Source organism: Cnephaeus nilssonii (assembly GCF_951640355.1).
Source record: "Cnephaeus nilssonii genome assembly, chromosome: 2".
NCBI lineage: Eukaryota > Metazoa > Chordata > Mammalia > Chiroptera > Vespertilionidae > Cnephaeus > Cnephaeus nilssonii.
The window spans coordinates 72829519-72852878 of record NC_137073.1 but is presented as its reverse complement, the minus strand read 5'-3'; the positions used below and the strand labels follow the sequence as shown (position 1 = coordinate 72852878).

General features: G+C 42.0%; 1 protein-coding gene and 1 pseudogene across 5 annotated transcripts in view; both read right to left on the bottom strand.

Moving 5' to 3' along the window:
• The window catches only part of DMGDH (dimethylglycine dehydrogenase), a gene marked incomplete at its 5' end in the record, with an annotated part of 192342 nt that overhangs the window by 5781 nt on the left and 163201 nt on the right, over positions 1-23360 (bottom strand). For all 4 annotated transcript variants that reach the window (XM_079761025.1, XM_079761026.1, XM_079761024.1 and 1 more), the window contains 5 exons: positions 729-863; positions 15840-15899; positions 20038-20195; positions 21475-21692; positions 22956-23086. In XM_079761025.1, coding sequence (XP_079617151.1) covers positions 729-863; positions 15840-15899; positions 20038-20195; positions 21475-21692; positions 22956-23086 — 702 coding nt within the window. The remainder of the gene's footprint in view (positions 1-728; positions 864-15839; positions 15900-20037; positions 20196-21474; positions 21693-22955; positions 23087-23360) is intronic.
• On the bottom strand, positions 16293-17926 carry LOC307109885 (DNA damage-regulated autophagy modulator protein 2-like; annotated as a pseudogene). The gene is made up of 2 exons: positions 17244-17926; positions 16293-16335 (listed from the first exon to the last, which is right to left on the bottom strand). The product of its transcript is annotated as a DNA damage-regulated autophagy modulator protein 2-like (transcript).

Below are 23360 nucleotides of genomic sequence, written 5' to 3'. Positions count from 1 at the left end.
GAGCCACACTCAAGGGGCCAAAGAGCCGCATGTGGCTCACGAGCCGCAGTTTGCCGATCACAGGTCTAAGGTGAGTGCCCTCCATCTGCCTGGTAACACCAGCAAAATCTTGAGCCAAACTGGGTTTTACAAACAGTCATCAAAGTGGTGGAAATGAAGTCTCCCGGTGAGTTACCCTATTTTACTGAAGGATGAAATGTAACATTCCGAAGTGAGAAGAAGGTAATTTTACTCTTCCCGAAGAGCCAAGTGGTTTCTACTGTCCACCGTACTTTCTGAGGTTCTACCCCTTATTGTCATAGAAGCTTTCATTTGAAATTTCTTTCTGCTAATGTGATACGGTTAGAGTCCGCCTTCTTCTGAAAGAAGCTAAGTCAGAATGCCAAATTCTTTATATAAAATCTATCTCTTGCATCCACAAATAGGGATGTGGCGAACGAGTAGATGACTGTATCCTCTAAGTCATGCCTTCCTCATTGTCTAATGTATTTCACGTTCTTGGGTTTATTTTCTTTAATCAAAGCATATGAATTGTATGTTTCCAAAAATGCGTAGTACTTCGTCTTTCTTTTAGTTAATTGATTTGTTTCTCAAATGTCAGCTGAGAAATCAAGTGTGTCGTCCCTCGGAGCGATAAATAAAGAGCAAAAGCTCTAAGAGGAAACAGACAAGGAGTCTCCCTTGCGGAAAAGCCACATGGCCCCGGCATCGGGGGCCTCAGCACTCACCTTGCCCTTGTGCCAGATGCTTTCATTTCCCTCCGGATCCACATCGTCCGTGGCCAAGGTGAGGCAGACCAGTCTCCGTTTCAGCCCCTCGGCTTTAATCTGTTTCAGTGCTTGCTTTCCTATGAAGTCTGCTGGCTGCAGAAATCCAAGATAATGATGATGAATGAATGCTCAGACGCTGTGACAAGGTTAGAGATGCAAGCATTTAAATTTGTCTTTGCTATTTTCTCGCCAATTACACATTCAATAAAAATACAGATTGGATCAAATGTCTAGACAAATATTTCTCAGTCCTCAAATGACAATATCAGCCACCTATTCCTTCTGAATAAGTTAGACTTAAGGGTAATAACTTGTGATAACAATTTTACCAGAACCACTGGGCAGAGAAACATAAGGTGTGATATTGCAATGGTGGGTAATGAAAGTGACCCTTGTACCTAATGGCTCTGGATGGTGGGCCTGGCTGGCAGTGAGCAAAGCCCTCCTCAGTTTCTCCGTGCAGTAAGCCTTTTACAAGGAGGAAATTCACTTTTTGAAATGGGATGCCAAAAACAACCGCAAAATGCCTCACGTCTTTTCCTTCTTTGGAATAATGGTCTGGGGAACGTATTAACCTATTGGGTTGTACTCATTAATTCATCTGGGAAATTTGTTAGACACAAAATTAGTCAGATGCAGACATTTTGATCAAAGAGCTTATTCTCTAACATTGAGCTTTTCAACCTTTTGTTTCTCCCTCCATGCAACACATGACAGATGACATTCCTGTTCCTGACACATCCCTCTGGGCACACTCAGGGTTATTCCCAATGCAAGGCGAGTGAGTGAGAGTGACATTGTTCCAGGGATAACCTTGAGTCCAATCTTATATGTGAAGAAAAAAAAAGAGTAGGAATCGTGCAAACTTCAGGACTTTCACATCTATTAATAACACCTTACAACAAACAGGTGAGCAATGACTCCTCAGTGGAGACACTTAGCAAATAAAGGAGATACAATTCTATCCAACCAGAATGCCAGGTACGTGTGAGAAACCAGTCAGGGGCTAAGAGCAGTAAGAGTGCAAAGGATGGAACGTGGGGGTGAAGAGTCCACATTAAGTGTGCTCCAGCAAGCATCTCCTATCTTATGGGGAAAGGGGGGATTTGTGACATACAAATCTCATCTCCATGGATGAGATTTAATTAGAGTTACAATGTGGAAAATGAAATTCTCAGAACAATTCTCATAAACAGACTAACTACTCTCAAAAGAAAAGACAGGGAACAAGAACTTAAATTTTTCCATTGGCCAAAGAAGAGGGGAAACATTTCATGCCAAAAAAAAAAAAAAAAAAAAAAAATGTCCTCTGCACTGTTAAATTTAAGATTTTAAGAGAGCTGTATAAATCCTAAATCCAACATTTAGGGTTTATACAGCTCTTCCTGCACACACATCATTTGGGATTGGGTGCAGTAAGTCCCCTTAACCTCTTGGTTAAGCAGCGGCAGGGGTCCTCACACACTCTGCCTGAGACCCCCAGTTCCACCCTGTACTAACTCAGAACTTCTAGGACAGGAAAACTTCTAGGACAGGACAACAAATATGATTTCTATGGATACTACAACTTTAAATTGCTGACCTGCACTGGAAGCTAAAGAAAGTTTCCATTGGCCAAGGTTAAAATAATTGCAAAATAAAAGTCCAATTCTTTCCCCTTCCCCAGTGTGATCCAGATGGTGCGAACCAATCAAAAAGCTTCATTATGAAACCAGAAAAAATCAAAGAAGACTAGACCCCATGTTATTTAAGACAGGACTGCTAGGGAAAAACAAAACAAACCCATAGGAAAAGCTTGATTCATTTGAATTCGTGTGTAGGAAAAATTTATGATAAAAGTCACAACAAACCAATGTTCATTATAGTTCAAACTTGGATATCTAAATACAGAAAGAACTCAATAACAACAGCAACACTTTTTTTTCTATCTTTTAAAAAGAAGACTTACATGACAAGGTGTGCTTTTTAGAGTTCCTTGTATGGCCTCACACTTTGTGTGGAAAAGCTCTTACAATAATAAGAGAGGCCAACGCATACTACATAGTATGACTTATGGAGTGCCAGGAGAGGAGGAGGAGGTGGAAAAGGAGGAGGAAGGGGGAAAGGGAGAGGAGGAGGAGGAGGAGGAGGAGGAGGAGGAGGAGGAGGAGGAGGAGGAGGAGGGGAGGAGAAGGAGGAGGAGGGGGGGAGAGGAGGAGGAGGGGGGAGGAGGAGGAGGAGGAGGAGGAAGAGAATTGTTGTTTCTTTGTCTCCTGTTATGAAATCTGAATCTTTACTGTTAGAGATTCACTTAAATCTTAAAAGTTTGGGGTCTTCCTGAGTCCCTAGTAAATAATTTTCTTTTAATTATTTATTCAACTGTTATTATTGCCCTGCTAAATTTCATATACTGTGTCAGGCACGGGCTATTTGGAGCTAAAGTAGAACATGGTCTCATAGTTTCTGGGAGGCCCTGCTAAGATGTGACCTCTTCCCTCCACGTCACAACAGGTCAGGTCTTGAAATTATTTGTATCTCCTCGGTTTTTAAAAAATTTATCTTTATTGTTGAAAGTTTACTGATGTTCCCCTTTTTTGTTTGAATACATCAGAGGAAAGGAGAACAGTCTGAGATTACTGGAAACGGCAGAACAGGATACATTATAGCATACAAATCAGCCACACCAGTTGGAAACATGACTCAGTGCTGGTTCTGCTGGTTCAGTGGGAGTGTAAAAGTCACAGCATTTTATAAATTTAAGACAAGAATGTCTAATGTGTGAAGGCAGAAATGCAAACAAGCAGATGCTATGATAGGGGTCTGTACAATGGGGGCTCAGGAGAGAGTATGATCGCCCGGCCGGCATGGCTCAGTGGTTGAGCGTTGACCTGTGAACCAGGAGGTCACAGTTAGATTCCCAGTTGGGGCACATGCTCAGGTTGTGACTTCATCCCCAGTGTGGGGTGTGCAGGAGGCAGCCAACAATGATTCTCTCTCATCATTGATGTTTCTATCTCTCTTTCCCTTCCTCTCTGAAATCAATTAAAGATTATACACTGAGTGGCCAGATTATTATGATCTCTGAACGCATAATAATCTGGCCACTCAGTATGTATGTGTGTATATATATGTATGTGTGTGTGTGTGTGTGTGTGTGTGTGTGTGTGTGTATTAGAGGCCCAGTGCATGAATTCGTGCATGGGTGGGGTCCGGCCAGCCTGGCCAGGGGGAGGGGACATGGGCGGTTGGCCGGCCTGCCTGCTGATCGAACTCCTGGTTGAGGGGACAATTTGCATATTAGCCTTTTTTTTAAAAGAGTATGATCAATTCTGGGGTGGGAGAGTGGGGCTGGGGTAGCATTCTGTCAGCAACAATTTTGTAGAAGTAGTAGTCTGAACTGAATTGTTAAAGACGAGATTTCATAATAGCTATTATCTGCATAGCCTTTCCTAAAAGTCCTTGCACTTACGTTATAATTTGATCTTCACAAAAACCCATAGATGGTGGATTGGGGGTCTAAGTGAATGAACTTGGCCAAAGAAATCAACAAACTGGTTAAGAATGAAGCTGTCAGGAGTCCCAGCTCTGTTATTTTCATCTACTATGAGGGGCCTCCACCCTGCCACTTAAGCCAGTATCTGCTACAGCTTTGGGGGCGCTGTGAGAAAGTTGGCCACAATCAGAGCTTTCAGAAATGGGTCCTTTTGGGGGTGTTGGATGAGAGCTGTTGGGGCAGGTGCTAAGGGGTTGAAGGGAATGAGATGCACTGGAAAGGGAGTGTAACTCAATTTTTCCCAAATTCATAATTTTACCCAAGTCTAAGCAGGGACATAAGGTATCATCTAATCACAAAAAATAGGAAAAGGGGAGACAACCCCAGAATACTCCTTTTAGAAGAGAAACATCTACACTAATAAAAGAGAAACATGCAAATTGACTCTACCTCCACTACACCCACAAGCCACGCCCACAAGCCAATCAGGAGCAAGTATGCAAATTAACCCAACCAAGGCGGCTGCGGCCACAGAGTGAGCAGGAGGCTTGGGTTTCCCCGGCGATGGAGAAGCCAAGCTTCCTGGCCAGCCCTGGCCTCCGCTCAAGGCTACAAAGTTTCAATTATAGAAGATAAATAAATCCCAGATATCATGGCCTCCTCTTGGGTCGCCGGGGGGCATGGCTGGCCTGCAAACCACCATAGGCCCCTTGCCCAGGCTGCCCCATGCCCCAAGGGAACCCCCACCCTGATCTGGGACACCCTTCAGGGCAAACCAGATGGCCCCCACCCATGCACCAGGCCTCTAGCCTATCTAATAAAAGAGTAATATGCAAATTGACCGTCATACCAACACACAAGATGGCTGCCCCCATGTGGACACAAGATGGCCGCCACAAGATGGCCAGCAGGGGAGGGCAGTTGGGGGCGATCAAGCCTGCAGGGGAGGGCAGTTAGGGGTGACCAGGCCAGCAGAGGAGGGAAGTTGGGGGCAACCGGGCCTGCAGGGAAAGGCAGTTGGGGGAGACCAGGCCTGCAGGGGAGGGCAGTTGGGGGGGACCAGGCCTGCAGGAGAGGGCAATTAGGGGTGACCACCTGCAGCGGAGGGCAGTTAGGGGCAATCAGGCTGGCAGGGAGCAGTTAGGCATCAATCAGGCTGGCAGGGGAGTGGTTAGCGGGTGATCAGGCTGGCAAGCAGAAGCAGTTAGGGGCAATCAGGAAGGCAGGCAGGCAAGTAGTTGGGAGCCAGCAGTCCTGGATTGTGAGAGGGATGTCTGGCTGCTCGTTTAGGCCCGATCCTACTGGGATGGGGCCTAAACGGGCAGTCAGACATCCCTCGAGGGGTCCCAGATTGGAGAGGGTGCAGGCTGGGCTGAGGGACACACCCCCCCATGCATGAATTTCGTGCACCGGGCCTCTAGTTAAAGTAATAAGCAGTAAAAAAGAAATAACATTAATAATAGTTACAATTTATTAGGCACTTGCTATGTGCTAGACACTGTGCTAGTTGTACACTGAGGGTTGTACATTCACAAGCTCATTTAATCCTCATGACATTCCTATGAGAGAGACAGTTTTACCCCAGTTTATGGAAGAGAAAGGCCCAGCAAAGTTAATGCTCAGTTTCATGGCAACATAAGTCAGCACCTTTAGATTTTATCCATATATATTTTATTAATGACTGGACCTGGAGACTATCATTGGCAGACACAGCTGATATACTCAAAAGAATATTTCTGTTAAATTATTCCGAGGTAGCCCAAACCTATTTTGAAATATATTCACTACACAATAATATTTTTGTACCACATAGAAGGATTTGAAAATACCCTGAAGGTTAATACTAATGAAATTTGACATCTACATCTACATATCCCTGAATTAGGAAGTGATCTGGTCAGCAATATTATTCTCAGACATGGATGAAAACAATACTGTAACAAACAACAGGAACCTAATTAAATATAAGGAACACACACGTACAACACAGAGAAGAGGGGCCACCTGCCTCTCGAGACAAGTCTCCCTCCCAAGCTAACCTGGTGCCCGACGGGAAGATTTAAAGCAGGGCAGTGGCATTTCATTCTCATTTTACGGGGCTTTCCTCCCAATGAAATTATTAATTATGAGTGAGAGAGGAAAATATGTCTGAAAGTAAGTGCTGTGATTGAAACTGGTGCTTTCAAGATGACCTGAGAACAGAAATACATTTCTTTAATGAGTCACTGCCAAATTAATTATATGAGTAGCTATTCATGTCTTTGCAAAACATAAATTTCTAGGGCACTGAGACTATAGCTTAAAAATAGCTTTGGCTTATCTTTTTAATTAAATTTTTAAAAAATATATATATATTTTATTGATTTCAGAGGGTAAGGGAGAGGGAGAGAGAGCTAAAACATCAATGATGAGAGAGATTCAGTGATCAGGTACCTCCTGCACACCCCCTATTTGGGATGGAGCCCAAAATCAGGGCATGTGCCTTCACCAGGAATCGAAACATGACCTCCTGGTAGATAACTTGAGGCTCAACCACTGAGCCACACCAGCTGGGCCTGTATTTGTCTTTCTAGCTACTAATACCATACTGTCTTCATTACCTTAGCTTAAATCAGGTTTTGATAGTCCTGAAATGCTGTTTTTCTTTTTCAAAGTTTTTTTTAGCTATTTTATGTCCTTTGAATTTGACAAAGGAGGCAAGAACATATAATGGGATAAAGATAATCTATTAAAGAAAAGGTGTTGGAAAAAATTAGATAGATACATGCAAAAAAAAAAAAAAAGCTACACCACCTTCTTACACCAGATACAAGAATAAATTCAAAATGGATTAAAGACAAATCTTAGACTGAAAACCATAAAAATCCTAGAAGAAAACATAGCAGTAAAATCTCTGACCTTTCTCGTAGAAATATTTTTTCTGATATATCGCCTAGGGCAAGGGAAACAAACAAACAAAATAAACAAATGAGACTACATCTAACTAAAAAGTTTTTGCACAGCAAAGGAAACCATTAACAAAATGAAAAGACAGCCCACTGAATGGAAGAACATGCTCACCAATGATACATCTGATAAGGGGTTAATATCCAAAATTTATAAAGAACTTATAAAACTCAACACCAAAAAACAACAACAGACAATCCAATTAAAAAATGGGGAAATGACTTGAATAGACACTTCTCCTAAGAGGACATACAGATGGCCAATAGACATATGAAAAGATGCTTAATGTCACTAATCATCAGAGAATGCAAATTAAAACCACAATGAGCTATCACCTCATACCTGTCAGATGGCTATCATCAATAAATCAACAAACAACAAATGTTGGCAAGGATGTGGAGAAAAGGAAACCCTCATGCACTGTTGGTGGGAATGCAGCCTGGTGCAGCTACTGTGGGAAGCAGTATGGAGTTTCCTCAAAAAAATTAAAAATGAAACTGCCTTATGACCCAGCAATTCCACTTCTGGCAATATATTGGAAGAAACCCAAAACACTAATTCAAAAGAATATATGCACCCCTATGTTCACTGTACCTCTATTTACAATAGCCAAGATTTGGAAGCAGACCTAGTGCCATCAATAGATGAGTGGATAAAAAAGCTGGAATACTACTCATCTATAAAAAAGAAGGAAATCTTACCCTTTGTGACAACATGGGTGGACCTAGAAAGTATAATGCTAAGTGAAATAAGCCGGTCAGAGAAAGACAAGTACCATATGATTTCATTTATATGTAGAATCTAATGAACAAAATAAACTAACAAACAAAATAGAAACAGACTCATAGATACAGAGAACAGACTGACTGCTGTCAGAGGGGAGGGGAACTGGAGGACTAGGTGAAAAGGTAAAGGGTATAAGCAAATTAAATAAATTTTAAAAATAAAAACAAAAATAAAAGAATGTTCTGATGAACATAGTGTGCAGAATGCTGGTAGCTTCTTTGCAATATCATCTATACTAATAAAAGGGTAATATGCAAATTGGTCATGACGCCCTCACAGTAACGACCGAACAGCAGGCTGTGTGGGCTACCAGGCCGGCAGGGGGATTAGTGAGGGACAACCAAACGACAGAACAGCAGGCTGCATGGGGCGACCAGGCCGGCAGAGGGGGGCAGTGAGGGGCGACCAGGCCAGCAGGGGGGCCCATGAGGGGCAACCAGGCCATCGGGGGGGCAGTTGGGGGAGACCAGGCCAGCAGGGGGGACAGTTGGGGACGACCAGGTTGGCAGGCAGAGGCCGTTAGAGGTGATCAGGCTGGCAGGGGGGCGGGCAGTTAGGGGCAATCAGGCAGGCAGGCAGGTGAGCAGTTAGGAGCCAGTGGTCCTGGATTGTGAGAGGGATGTTCGACTGCTGGTTTAGGCCCGATCCCCAGGATCGGGCCTAAACCAGCAGTCGGACATCCCCTGAGGTATCCCAGATTGGAGAGGGTGCAGGCTGAGCTGAGGGATCCCCCCCATGCATGAATTTCATGCACCGAGCCTCTAGTTATAATTCCATTTACTGGGGGAGCATGGAGGCAAATACAGTTTGCAAGTAGGAAAAAAAATCATCATATGATTTAAAAGAATCATACTCCCAATGATTCTAACACACAGTCAAGACAGAGAGACACTGAAAATTTTCTGCCTCCTCAATTCCTACTACTACTTACCTAAAATATCCCCAACAGAGTTGGGTACTTTCACCACTATAGCATATTAAAAATTCCTTTCTAACCTGTTGTCTGTCAACATGATTTATTTCCACTTTGATGTTTTTTAAAATGCTAATATTTATTGAATACTTAGGGATGCAGTAGGGCTGGTAATAAGCTCTTTGCTACTATATCGGTTTTTGTTTTATTTTGCTTCATGAATAGTTATGCTTTAAATAATTTTTCTACAAAGAGAGACCCTGCATTTTCTAGAATTAACATTGTCTTTTAACTTGTGATTAATATATATTACATTTCATTCCATTTCTCTGGTTAGAAACCCAAGAGAGGAAAAGACAGGGAGAGAAAAAAGGGGATGGGGGATTTTATAGAAAAAATATTCTGATCTGCTTAACACATTACACTTAGTACTTGAATCTCTGTGACTCTTGGCTGAGGTTCTCTGGAAATGAACAAAGATTTAGTAATTCCAAGAGGAAAATTCCAAGAATACATATGATTCCATTTTAAGGCTGCTGATTTTCCTTTTGCTCTTGATGAATGCATTTTTTCACTTCCAAATTTAAAAAAGCAACAACATTTTTCCCCCAAAAGTAACTTCCTTTGGAACAAATTCTAATATGAGTAAGAACAATAATACGAGTTGTTTCAGGTACAGAGGTTTTAGCTGAGGAAATTTAAAAGTACATACAAGCATTCTTTATTTTCACCTGCATCATGTTCTGATTAACACTTCCTTTCCAGGCCCTGTGCTCACTCTCCACAAGATGGCACTGTTTTGTACAGCAGAACTCCTCCTGCGGGCTATACTGTATTTTCACAATTAATGTTAAGAATGTTTCCTACAGCATTAGTTCCTGAAATACCATGTGTTTCAAGCTTCACGAGGTCTGAGAGCACCCAGGAGTTATAGCTGTAACTTTTAGACCTGTGGCCTAGCAAGGGGTTTAATAAATTAAACTTAATAAATGTTGGCCAGATGAATGAATTGTGTGCACAAGTTTACCTACTTTAGTTAAGCCAATGCCATGGGGGAACTGAAGCTCAAACAACTCTAAGAAGTAAGGAAGGAAAGTACTATCACACCATCTTCCTTGGCCACCCAAGATTTCTTCCATATTCCATTTTTCTTTCCCTACTTTTATACTAATTTGACAAGAATTCAGTTCACTCTAATGAAGCCTAGTGATCCATCTCCTCAGTCCACCTTTTCCTTCTTAAAATGGGCAAAGCAGCTATTCTGATCCTACCATAAAACACAGAATTTGTTATAACAAAACATGACTATGGGGGAGGGGAGGAGTGTTAATTAATGAAGTGTAGTTCTTTGATATATGTTCCTAGAAAAAGGAATTCCTGGGCAGTTATTCAAGGCTGAGACACTCGTTATGGGAAAGGACCTTGCTGGGAAAAGTGATGGGTGAGAAAGCACTACAGTGAGGTCAGAGCTCCATCTGGGCTGACCCTACTGACAGCACGTAGTTCTCTTTGCCTCTCTGTCCTCGTCCTCAAATGAGGAAGTGGGACTGAGGGATCTTCAGAGGCCCTCGCCACTGTGACATCTCTACATCTTTCTCATTATTATGGCATATACGGTCCTTGTGTAAATGCTTAAGGGCCAAGCAGGGAATTCTCCAGGGAGGCATACCTGGTTTTATTGCTGTTCGTTTTATTGCACTTCACTGATCCTGTGTTTTTACACATGGAAGGCAAGACTCTCTACCAGCGGAAAGATTACAACTTACTTGAGTACTCGAGTATTGAGACCTTGCCTTCCATATGTAAAAACAAACAAACAAAACCCCAAAACCACAACATCTGTGAAGTGCAATAAAGTAAACAGCAATAAAACCAAGTATGTAGGATCTAAACAAAGTTGATTCAACCTATTCATCTGTTTAGAAATGAGCAAACATCAATATGGCTAGGGTGATACCCACTGACCACCTGAGTCAACATGATTGAAGAAGACAGGCTCAGGGAGGTCCAGATCCTTGTGCTACATGGACCTTCACCCAATGAAAGCATTAGAAATGAACTTTGTGACAGCAGAATGAGGAGCAACAATTCAGAAATCATAAAAACACACCCTAAATCAAAATCATTATCTGTTAAGCTAACTTAGTTCTGAGCTGGGCTTTGGTTATTAAAATAATTTTAGAGAAACTAATAAATATGCAATCCACACCTGCTTATAACCATAAAGGGAGTTCTAAAAACCCATTTTCAATACAAAGAGATAATTTATCTGTGCCTTATTCCCAAACAATAATACCCAAACACTGAAGTGAAAGAGAGAGTCATCTGTTTATCTAATGGTGACCAACAACGGAACTTTAGTGCTTTCAAGAGCCAGGCCATTTTTATTCTTATTTTAAATTCTGTGAGCAGAGGAGCAATCTGCTGCTAGGGTCTGCTTAAATTCCAAGCACCTGCTTTCTCTGGTCTGGAGGCAGATGGTACGTCATAAAAATAAAAGTCAAGGGGAATATGCACAAAAAGATAGTCCCTTTAAAACCCTTTAGGAGGAGGCTCTTTTTCATAAGATCTAATACTGTAAATATACATGTTTATGTTAATATCTTAGCTCAGAATTGGGGAACTGATGCAGGGCATTAAAAAGTTCCTCAGGCTCGGATCTCGGAAGATGGCGGCAGAAGTACACATCTGTACTTGCCGCCTCCCACAACCACATCAAAATTATAACTAAAATACAGAACAACCATCATCCAGAACTGCTGGAAAGCTGGCTGAATGGAATTCCTACAAGTGGAGAAGTAAAGAAGGAAGCACATTGAGACTGGTAAGAGGTACAGAGGCATGGAACGAGCTGATCCAGCACCCACGTGTGCTGCTTTTTTAACCGGGAGGGAGATCATCTCTGTGGAGGCCGCCCAGAGGAGCAAGGGGTCCCAGACCCACACCAGACCCCCAGCCCAGAGTCCCAGAGCTGGGAAAAGAAGTCCCAACGGGCAGTAAGAACTACAGGCTGTAAAAACCATTGCTGACTGGGGCTCAGTGACGCAGAGGCTGCTAGAGACCCAGCTATTCCTCTTAAAAGGCTGGCACCATGAACTGAACTTACCAGGTTCTGCCTCCTCTGAGCTCCAGCACCAGGGCGAGGCTCTGGGGAACACAGACACATATAAGGAGGAACTGGATTGTCTGGCATCAGGGCAGGAACTCGGAGGAAGGGGGAGGGGCTTTCTCCCAGACAGAGGTGCTCGCAGGGATCATTGTTCCTATGCTGGGACCTCCCCATTGCAGGGCTGATTGGGAACCATTTCTGTTTGCTCCACCCTGGTGATTCCCTAAGACCCAGCCTCATCCAATTTACCCCACCCAAGCTGTGTGCAGCGGCTTTTGCATATGAATGTCTTTCCTTGCTCAGGGTAAAATCTCTCAAACAAGCTGCAGCTGGGTCAAGGAGCTCCAAACTTATCAATAAAAGGCCCAAGACCTGGCACCAGCACTAGCCTGCCTTGCTTCAAAGCTGGGCCTCATCTGGGTACTTCCAAATCCAATACAAAGAAGAGGAATCTGCAGATCTCTCTGTAGCTTCTGCTGGGTAGCCCCAGGGAGTGGCTGACTTTGTACCTCCCTGGAGACCCAAGAGCCAGTATACTCAGTGGTCAGTGTGAGACCATACCAGATTACAAATCTACACATCCATAAGCGACACACTCAGGGGCAGACCCAGTGAGCACCAAAGCCCCACTGAAGCAAGTTCATTAGGGTTATCTCCTGCATAGCAGCTCTCCCACTATAGTCGCAGCTGGTCCTCAAAGCCAATTGGCCTGGAGGTCAATTCCTCCCAGTGACACCAATAGCAATCAAGTCTCAACTACAACAAGACTGTGCTCACAGCCCACAAAGGGGTGCACTTAGAGCTCCCAGCTCAGGTGACTGGGGTGGCTGAGCCACTGAGCCCTATAGAACACCTACTACGCAAGGCCACTCTACCAACTCAAGGAGACCTAGCAGCTCTATTCAATACATAGAAACAAACATAGGGAAGCAGCCAAAATGCAGAGACAGGGAGGCATGTCGCAAATGAAAGAAATGGAAGAGACCAGACTACTGGATATAGAGTTCAAAACCATGGTTATAAGGTTACTCAGTAATCTTCTAGAGACATCCAAAAAAATGGAAAAGGACCAGTTAGAAATTAAGCATACACTGACTGAAATAAAGAATAATATACAAGGATTCAACAGTGGAGTGGAGGATTCTGAGAATCAAATCAATGATTTAAAATATGAGGAAGCAAAAAACACCCAACCAGAAGAGCCAAAAGAAAAAATCCAAAAATGTGAGGATAGTGTAAGGAGCCCCTGGGACAACTTCAAGCATACCAACATTTTCATTGTAGGGGGTGCCAGAGGAGGAGAGAGAGCAAGATATTGAGGACCTGTTTGAAGAAATAATGACAGAAAGCTTCCCTTACCTGATGAAATAAATAGACTTACAAGTCCAAGAAGTACAGAGAGTCCCACACAAAAGAAACCCAAAGAGGACCACACCAAGACACATCATAATTAAAATGATAAGGGCTGCCCTAGCTGGTTTGGCTCAGTGGACAGAGCGTCAGCCTGCGGACTGAAAGGTCCCGGGTTTGATTCCAGTCAAGGGCACATGCCCGGGTTGCAGGCTTGATACCCAGTAGGGATTGTGCAGAAGGCAGCCAATCCATGATTCTTTCTCATCATTGATGTTTCTATCTCTCCCTCTTGCTTTCTCTCTGAAATCAATAAAAATATATTTAAAATATAATAAATAAATAAATAAATAAATAAATAAATAAATAAATAAATAAAATGCTAAGGGCTAAAGATAAAGAGAGAATCTTAAAAGCAACAAGAGAAAGCAGTTAGTTACCTATAAGGGAGTACCCATACGACTGTCAGCTGATTTCTCAACAGAAACTATGCAGGCCAGAAGGGAGTGGCAAGAAATATTCAAAGTGATGAATAGCAAGGATCTACAACCAAGATTACTCTACCCAGCAAAGCTATCATTTAGAATTGAAGGTCAGATAAAGAGCTTCACAGACAAGAAAAAGCGAAAGGAGTTCATCACCACCAAACCAGTATTATATGAAATGTTGAAGGGTATTCTTTAAGAAGAGGAGGAAGAAGAAAAAGATAAAAAATATAAACAACAAAATGGCAACAAATACATACCTATCAACAATTGACTCTAAAAATCAAAATAAACAAATAAGAAATCTAATGAACAGAATAAACCAGTGAATAAAATAGAATCAGAGGCATGGAAATGGAACAGACTGATGATTCTCAGAGGAAGGGAGGTGAGGGGGCAGAATCAGAGGCATGGAAATGGAACCAACTGATGATTCTCAGAGGAAGGAAGGTGAGGGGGCAGGAAGAGATTAAACAAAGATCTTACATGCATATATGCATTACCTATGGACACAGACAATAGGGTGGCAAAGGCCTGCGGTGGGGTGGGAACTGGGTGGAGGGGGACAAAGGGGAGGAAAAAGAGGAACATCTGTAATAATCTCAACAATAAAGATTTTTTTTTTAAAGTTCCTTAGCCTGATTCATATGCATGTGCTCCCATATTTCCATAGGATGGGGAATAGCCTTTACTTTAGCTTATTAGCACCTAAGGCAGAACAGGAATTCTCACAAGTATCCCAAACAGCAGCAACTGCTATTCCAACCTACAGCCTAACTGCAACTCTATCGAGTTCTCAGAGTGACCAAAACAGTGTTCAATGGCTGTGTGTGTCAGCTTAAGCTGCTACAACAAAGTCCCACAGACTGGGTGGCTTCAGCAACAGGAATTGATTTTCACGGTTCTGTAGGCTGGGAAGATCAAGGTGCCGGTCAATCCAGTCCCCTGTAAGTGTCCTCTCCCTGGCCTTCTCGCTGTGTCCTTACATGTACAGAGAGGGAGCTTCCGGTCTCTCTTTCTCTTATAAGAACATGAATTCCAACATGGGGGCCCCACCTCAGGATCTCCTAAACCTAATGACCTCACAAGGGCCCCACCTCCAAATAGCATTATGGGGATTAAGGGCTTTAACACACAAATTATGGAGGGACACAGCATTCCATCCAAACAATGGGATAACCTCATACATATATTTTATAGGGCTTAGATAGCTAAGCTAAGCTGTAATAAATTGTCCTCAATATGTTTTTCCACAATAATTAAGTAGGGTGGTGCTTCTCAAACTGTAGGTGCAGCAGAACCCCCTGCAGTTTGGTAAAACAGATTTCTTGGCCTGACCCGCAGAGCTTCTGATTTAGTAGGTCTGGTATGGAACCCAAGTGATTGCCTTTCTCACAAGCTCCCAGATGCTGCTCATGCGTTCTGTCTGCTAAATGCATTTTGAAAACCACTGATATAGGAGTTCCCTTTAGAATGTCAATATCAGTTATGCTTCTTTGGGCCTGTATTGGCTTCTCAGTAAATGCCTATTTTATGCTGAACACATTTGAAATGTGTCATTGGCTTATACTCAGATGTTGCGGTTACATACAAAGATGCTTAAAAGCAGATGGACAGATGTGCTGAGGCGAGGTTGCTTTGTGCTGTGAGCACCAGGGAGAGCCCATTCATCAGCATGTTTGACTGCTGATGTGTGGCTGCACAAGTCTCCAGGTTTTTCAAGGATGTCTGCTGACATCTGATCCTGACTAATCTTTATCTTAGAATGTAGATTGAGTCTTTGAAGTTGCTGGATTCAGCTATCTTACCTCGACAAGCACGCGGCAATAGTTTGACCTGACATCAAATTTTGAGATAGCTTAATATGACGCACTTGAGCAATGCTTAGCATTTCTGTTCAACTCATTTGTCCTAGAATCACATTTGGTTAAATTTTAAAGCAAGGTTCTGCCATGAAACAGCATAATTTTAAGATTTACTTCAAGTGCACTTTGGAATGTAAACATACCTTATTTAGCTTTACAAAATATTCCAAACCAGCTTCCAAGGGATTTGTATCGCAGTTCATCTAAAAGGGAAGCACACATTTTAAATCTTAGATGAGTGCAAATAATTTCAGGAACTTTCATGGTTTTGTTTTCGTGTTGCTTTTTTGGAAAGAGAATACTTTTTATTTTATTTTAAATATAAATTCTGAAAAAGGATAATTATTTACTGGTCTTTAAAGTGATTTTTAAAATCTAAAATTCAAATGTAGCCTTTCAGTTATTTCAATAGCAAAGTAGAAACTAAAATTCACAGTTTGTTTCCATGACTTTTATTATAATAAATAGCTGAGGGATACCACAACATGATGTTCCTTCCAGAAACAAGACTTTCATATACTTTTATGTAATAATTTTGCATAATTAGGTTTTGAAAAGTTATGAAGTAACTTGCTTATCTTACAATTAGCCAGGATTCAGGATAAGTAGAGGGGAAAGCAGATGGCAGGGAAATGATTTCTATGGAATTCAGAAAAAGAGAAAACGAAAAAGACATGGACTCTCAATCTTTTTCTTTTATTTTATAGTCCTTTGGTTTTATTTTTTGGGATTAAAAATGAGTATAGGCATAAATGTTTCACCTGATCCTCTTAAAGATAACCTTTAAAATAATTTATAAAATGGCTTAATTCAGGTTTCTTGGTTATCAGGACCCATCAATGTCACTGTCAGCCTTGACTAATTGGTTGAAAATTTCAGAGCAGAAGAAGTAACTTATGAATATTTTCCCAATCCCTGAGAATCATAATCATCTCAGGACTATTTTATCCTTTCATCATACACTTCCAGAAAGTAGATGTATTCATTCATTGTTAACAGGACAAGGAGCAATGTATAGAGCAGGACTGGGGAATGTCTGGCCCATGGGCTGTATAAGGCCTACGAAATAATTTGGTTTGACCCTGCCAAGGCATTAGGGGTGAGTTAATTAAGTGTTTGACCAAATATAGCAGGCTAATTTTTAAGCTGATAATTTTGTACAGCCTGGGAATGATATTACAAATATCCAATGGTCCTTGAAAAAAAAAAAAAAGGTTCCCCACCCCTGTCCTAGAGGGTTAATCCATGTAAATTGGCTTCCACCAGTAAATAAATGTTCTGAAAATCAGGGATATAAGTCAGGAAGAAAACCAAAGGAGGAATGACCCAGACCCATGGTCGGAAAACTGAGGCTCGCGAGCCACATGCGGCTCTTTGGCCCCTTGAGTGTGGCTCTTCCACAAAATACCACGGCCTGGACGAGTCTATTTTGAAGAAGTGGCATTAGAAGAAGTTTAAGTTTAAAAAATTTGGCTCTCAAAAGAAATTTCAATCGTTGTACTGTTGATATTTGGCTCTGTTGACTAATGAGTTTGCCGACCACTGACCTAGACCATTCTGCTGCAGTGGTGATCGTATGAAGCACATCACCTGTGTTCTCAAAGTTCCAGTGGAGTTTCTGTGCTACATCTGAGCCCAAACTGCCACTACAAAAGCGATGAGCAAGTCAGCATGCTACGCTCACTTGCGCCTCCCCAGATGACCAGCAGTTGTCTGAGCCAGAAGACTTGTTTGCCATGAATTTGCGGCTGCATTTGGTAGGAAAGGACGGTCTGAACAAACATGCACAGAGAGCCCATACCAAAAGGCAGCACTGCTCCACACACATGTGCAGCAGAAAAAGGTGGTTTTCTGGAAGTCTGCCACAACAGAAAGTCCTAAACAGCTCAGCAATCCCAGTCCAAGGCCAGCCTTGTTTAATTTGCTGATACACTTCCCTTAGGAATTCAGAGCATGAATTTGCTTATAACGAACATAAATGGCAGCAATGCATAAAACTGTGGTGAAATTTAACAGACAAGCATTGCTCTGGAGCTACTGTGCCCGTGTCACTGATACGAGGCGAACAGGGGCAGCATGGTGGAGAGTCACAGCAGTCATGTATGAGAGTATGAAAGCTGCAGCCATCCAATGCATCGGCTGGAGGCCGGAAACTGAGGCCTTACTGGCACCACCGCATCTCCAACAGGTCTTAACACTCAGCAGTTCCTTGCTTCTTTGGTTTTCTCTTCCTCGCTAAACTTCAAGTTCTGTGAGAGCAGGACCCAACTGTTTTCTTCACCATTATCTTTCCAGCTCCTGTTTTAGTCTGTCTTCAAATCTGCCCAACCTGCCCCTTGTGTAGATCCTATGTTCTCTGCCTTCTTTGAAGATCCATGAATCAGAACTGCAGCTACAGTGTTTAAATCTCATAAACATTTAAATGCCACTGGTAATAAGATGAATTCCTTACGCTGTCTCCTCTAAGTGGTGACTGCTTGCTAGGATGAGCCGCCAGGGCTGGCTGCTGGGTCCGGAGCCTGCAGGCTGGATGGAGATGGGCCTCAATCTTTTCTAATGCAGTTGAGTTATTACAATATATTTCCAGTCAAAGCTAACACAACTATTTGAGACTAAACCTGAAGTTAATGTTCTTGCTTGTTTATTTTGTTGGTATTTATCTCTTTTGCTCCAAGAGAACGTGTCTAAACCTCATAAAAAGTAGGCAAACTTTTAAGAAAAACGACACCAGCACAAATCTAAATCAAATGTGTAATATAAGCTTGTTTCACATTATATAAAATGTGGTCTCATATTTTCTAATTAATTTGAATTAATTATTTTTTTATCTGCTCAAAGTTTTAGAATTTCTCCCCGGAGTGGGGGGGGGGGGGGCGGGGGGGGGAGGAAGGGATTAAAACAAAGGCCAGGATATTTACTGCTATGATACCACTAGAGGGCGTGCTGGCACTGCTGGAAAATCAGGGACCTGGGATGGAGAAAAGTTGTTAAGAAGAGGATGGCTCCCAGAGAAAGCAGGAGATAATAAAAGGCAGGAGGGTGGAGGAGGGTGGAGAAATGCCGGACTCCAAGGACTACTTCTGTGGCTTCATTCCTTGGGGAGCAGTGTGGGGACTCTCCCTGCTGCATCCTTATCTAAGGCCCCGGTTGTAGGCTGGGAACCCCTTGATAGAACATCTCTCCTGCAAACTGCCCACCGACCCCAGGGCCCTTCTTACAGTGGCTCCAGGAGGCTGCCCTCCCCACCTCAAAGCCCACTTGCTTCTGCCCATAGTTTAACTGCCCAGGGGGCCCTGCCTGGGCTTCCCAACCCCTTTTGCTCTCCAGTTGAATTCATTCTATTATATGCTAGGCACTTTATAGACTAATATCTATAACTCTGTAAGAGAAAGATTATCTCTATTTTATAGAAAAGTAAACAGAGGCCTTGGGGAGTCAAGGTCACATGTGTGCTGGAGGATAAATTCAGACCCAAGAGACCCCTCTCTAACGTACACCCTTTACGGCTATTCCTCATCTCACTTCTCAAGCCTACAACCTCAATGTCTTCTAAGGAAACAACTAGGAATCTGAAAAAATTAAGGGGTCCAGAGATAGCCTGCCAGCTGGAGATAATAGGAGAAAAGAGTTTGAACCATAGTTTGGCCACTTCATGTAACCTGGACAACATTGCTTACTGTTTCTTAGTGTGATTAGGTGCAAAATGGGGATACCCTGAGCCCCAACCCCTTGTCCAAGAATCAGCAATAATCAGGAGAACTGAGAAGGTACATGACATGATGCATATGAACATGGTGTGTAACGATACAACAGAAATCCTTAGTTCCCATTATCAATGGTAGAAGTAGGCTAGACCATCAACTGTGCTCCTCAGAAAAAAAACCGTTTGTTGTTATTTCCCCAAAAGGAACAGGCTAAGAAGAAAATGAGAATGGGCAGCATGGCAGAGGAGAAGGAGGAGGAGGGAGAGGAGGAGGAGGAATTTGAAAGGTGGTCCTCCTATTGTGGGGGTAGGCAGGCTCCCTCAGAGCAGCTACAGCTCCACACACAGTCAGAGACAGTGTCCAGGGCTCTTTGCCAAGAGGAGGAATTAGGCAGAATAAACATTACATCATAATTACACTAAACTTTCAACTGGGAAATTGAAAAGAAAAACCTCTTCCTCTAATTAAATAAAGTTGCCTAATAATACATAACTTCTCTTACAGTCAGAACCCATGTTAATGCAGTTAAAACTAACCCATATAAAAATAAAGAAAAGAATGAAAAAATAAAACTAGCCCTTTTATAAAAATCAGATACGATAAACAAAATTTTAATGAAGATGCTGGCATTTCAAACCTCAGACCCCCAGGCTCTGAAAGCTTTCTCCAGTCTTAGGGCATTCATGGCGTATGTGCCAAAATTGTCGATTCCCTCCTCCTGGCCTGCATCCATGATGGCGTTATACAGTGCCGCAGAATCTTCTCGTCTGTGGTACAGCTCCCAACCCAGCTCACCTAAAAGAAACCCACAAGTGCCACATCAGACTAAGAACAATAGTCTCAAGGTAGAGTATGCATTAGCTAAAACGCATAAATAAATGGAGAGATGCCATTTATGCAATATAGACATTGCTGAGTTTTAAAAGAACAGTTCATAAAAAAAAATGCAACAAAAACCTACTGCAAAATTCCTGCCCAATCCTGTCTCTCACTCAGAGGGCGGTATCTAGGACACCCCTTCACATGACGTAGAAAGACTATAGTTCAGGAGGAGTTCATCTTGACCCTTGTCCGGCTTCATAATATTGAGTAATTAGCATGGCATAGTTTATCCAGATAAGGGGTTCAAGGTTTAGGAAACTCTACTCCCAACTCCTTGCCCCAAAATCACAAGGCTTAAAAAAAATAGGCAATTGACATTTATTTAAATGGTCTCCATTGTGGGACAGTCATAATCTCTAATTCCTCCTACTCCCCCTTTCTTTCCCACTTGGTCATTTCTTTCACCATTAGAGCTATAGGCAAAACCCAAAGGAAATGAAACCCAACCCAGTCTGCTTATTTTTCATTCTGCTCGTGCTTTACTCTGGTCGCCACTTTGCCAAGGTTAGGTGGAAGCGGGGGCGGGGGGGGGGGGGGTACACAGATGCCAGGGAAGGGCTACAGCCTTTGTACTGTGTGTTCTCCTTATTCCCCAATGTTGAGGGCTGGTGGTGATGTGTCTTTCCAGGACACCACCAGAGCAAGAGCAACATGCACTTGAACAAATGCCTGGGCACCAAGTACTCCTTCTGTGAAGGGACAAGGAGGTCTAGAGGAAGTTAGGTGTGAGCCCAGAGCACCAATGGGGAGCTGAAGAAAATTCATTCAACTCTGTTCTGAATACCTACCATGTGCAAGGTTAGGTACTATATGAAGACTTCCTCTATACACTTAGAGCCTAGAAAGAAAGATGGAAAACAGGAATGCTGCAAGAGAGGTGCCTGATACATTCAAGATGGTCTCTATCGATCTTGAATGTTCCCAGATAGAGTCCGCCGGCCTAAATATTCTGTCAACCCTTCCAACTGTTCCAGCAGCCGTCATCTTCCCATCCTTCTATCTACCCTTACAAGTGGTAGGCAGCTATAGAACAATTGGAAACTTGTGGAATGATCCCTCAGGCTAAAAGTGCAGAGACAGAATTTCATAAAAGTTGGGCAGGAGAAATCTTTCTCCAAAATTATACCGATGACAGAGACCATTTTTGGTAGCTTCTTTTAAATTTTACTCTAAATTATTTTCTGATTCTTACCAGTATAAGATATCCTAATAGCAGTGACAGGAATGTTGGAAACTTTTAAAGACTTGGTTTGAAGAAACTTGAAGACATCATCACTAAGATCTTCAGAGGTCAGTTTCTGAAGGACCTTTCTTGCATGTGGCCCTGCAACTCCAAGGACTCCAAGCTCATCAGTTATGTTTTTAATTTCAACATCATATCCACCTTTGACTGCCTCTTCTTCAATCCATCTGCATTTGAGTCATAAACATTGTGTTAAATCTTGCTTGAATAATGCATGTTGGTAACATATTATTTCTCTGAAGACATACTTGGTGTCTAGAATTACCAGGAAGTCCCCAGGGCATCGTTTCATATAATCACCTAATTTTTAAAGTTGAGGAATCTGAGTCCCCGACATGTTAAGTGATTCTCTGTAAACCACCTGCTTATATAAACTGGGGGTAATTTTTCACAGTGCAGAAGGATCCTTCAATTGAAATGAGCTCTGGCACACAATTACTTTAAATAGTGACAGCCCTATTGTATTTAAACTAATGACTCAATCTTCAAAAATTAATTTAAACCCAAATTTTCTCTAATACCTGTACACAGGAGACACATTCATGCTGCCAAAAGTCAATAATGGGCCTGCCATCAGACACAGAATTACTCTGACAATCACAAGGAAAATATAAAAACTCTAAAAACTATTTTCAATTTCTGTCCTGATAAGTTATTGGAACCCGGTTATAGAGTTTGTTTATGATTTATTGAGCAGTCCCTAGAACTACGCAGGTCTATTATAAAAGGATCACCTGGATTTATACAAAGCTAAGCTACTACCAAAACGGCTCCCAAAACATCCTGGATTGGAGGATCTAATTTGCATCATTTTATAACTAGAGTGAGAATCTGTCAGCGTCAAGATTTCTCCTGCCCAACTTTTATGCCTATTCATTCCTAGTCTGACATTTAGTAAACAATAATATTCCAAATGCTAAAGATTCATGTGAAGGATCAACCTGACAGGTCAACAATTTAGATCCAACTGTGGACCAGAGAGCACAAAGCATGAAAAAGGGAGAAGATAACCCAGGGAGGCAGCTTCCTGTGCTGAATGTGGGCATCAGAATAAAAAAGACTGGCTTCAGCACGTGACTTTGATGCAAACTTCAGTTTCCTCATCTGAAAATGGGAACAGTATGTACCATGCAAATATATATCTATTAAGAGAGTTAATTAATATGTAAAAAGAGTTCTGCCACAATGATGATGCCCATAAATAGGAGTTGATATTATTAGAACCAGTACAGGAATTCCCTTTTGGAAGGGGGTGGAGACAGGGTCCCTCACTTTAAATAATTTCCGTATAGACATGAAGTTTATTTGAATCAACAAGGTTTAAGAATTAAAGTTGTACTTTCAACTACTGGTGAAAGAAAAACTCAGTTTAAGATTGAGTCAATGTTTAATCCATATACAATTATCTTACTAGGTGCACACTTACTTACCTAAGATCATGAAGTTCTGATCCAGAACCAGTTATTAATAGAAACTCCCCAGGAGACTGGTGAGAAACAGTCAGCTCAGCATACACTCGACCTTTTGGTGTTAGCATGTGACTTATATTTGTAAAACCCACCTGCACAAAAGAATTTAAAATTATCTCAGGATGAAACAAAGATCTTATGTATCCCTTTTAAACCAACATGGAAATAAAAATGTGGGTGTCAACAATGAAAAACATCCGAATCTTATCATTTATATCACTTGTATGAATTATTTATAAACCTAAGTCCAAGATTAATTTTGAAGTTCTCAGTTTAAATTGCAATTATTTGTCATAAAAATTATATTTCAGTCAAAGTTGTAGTTCCTATTGACACAATTAAGCAAAGTTCATAAGGTCCTTCGAT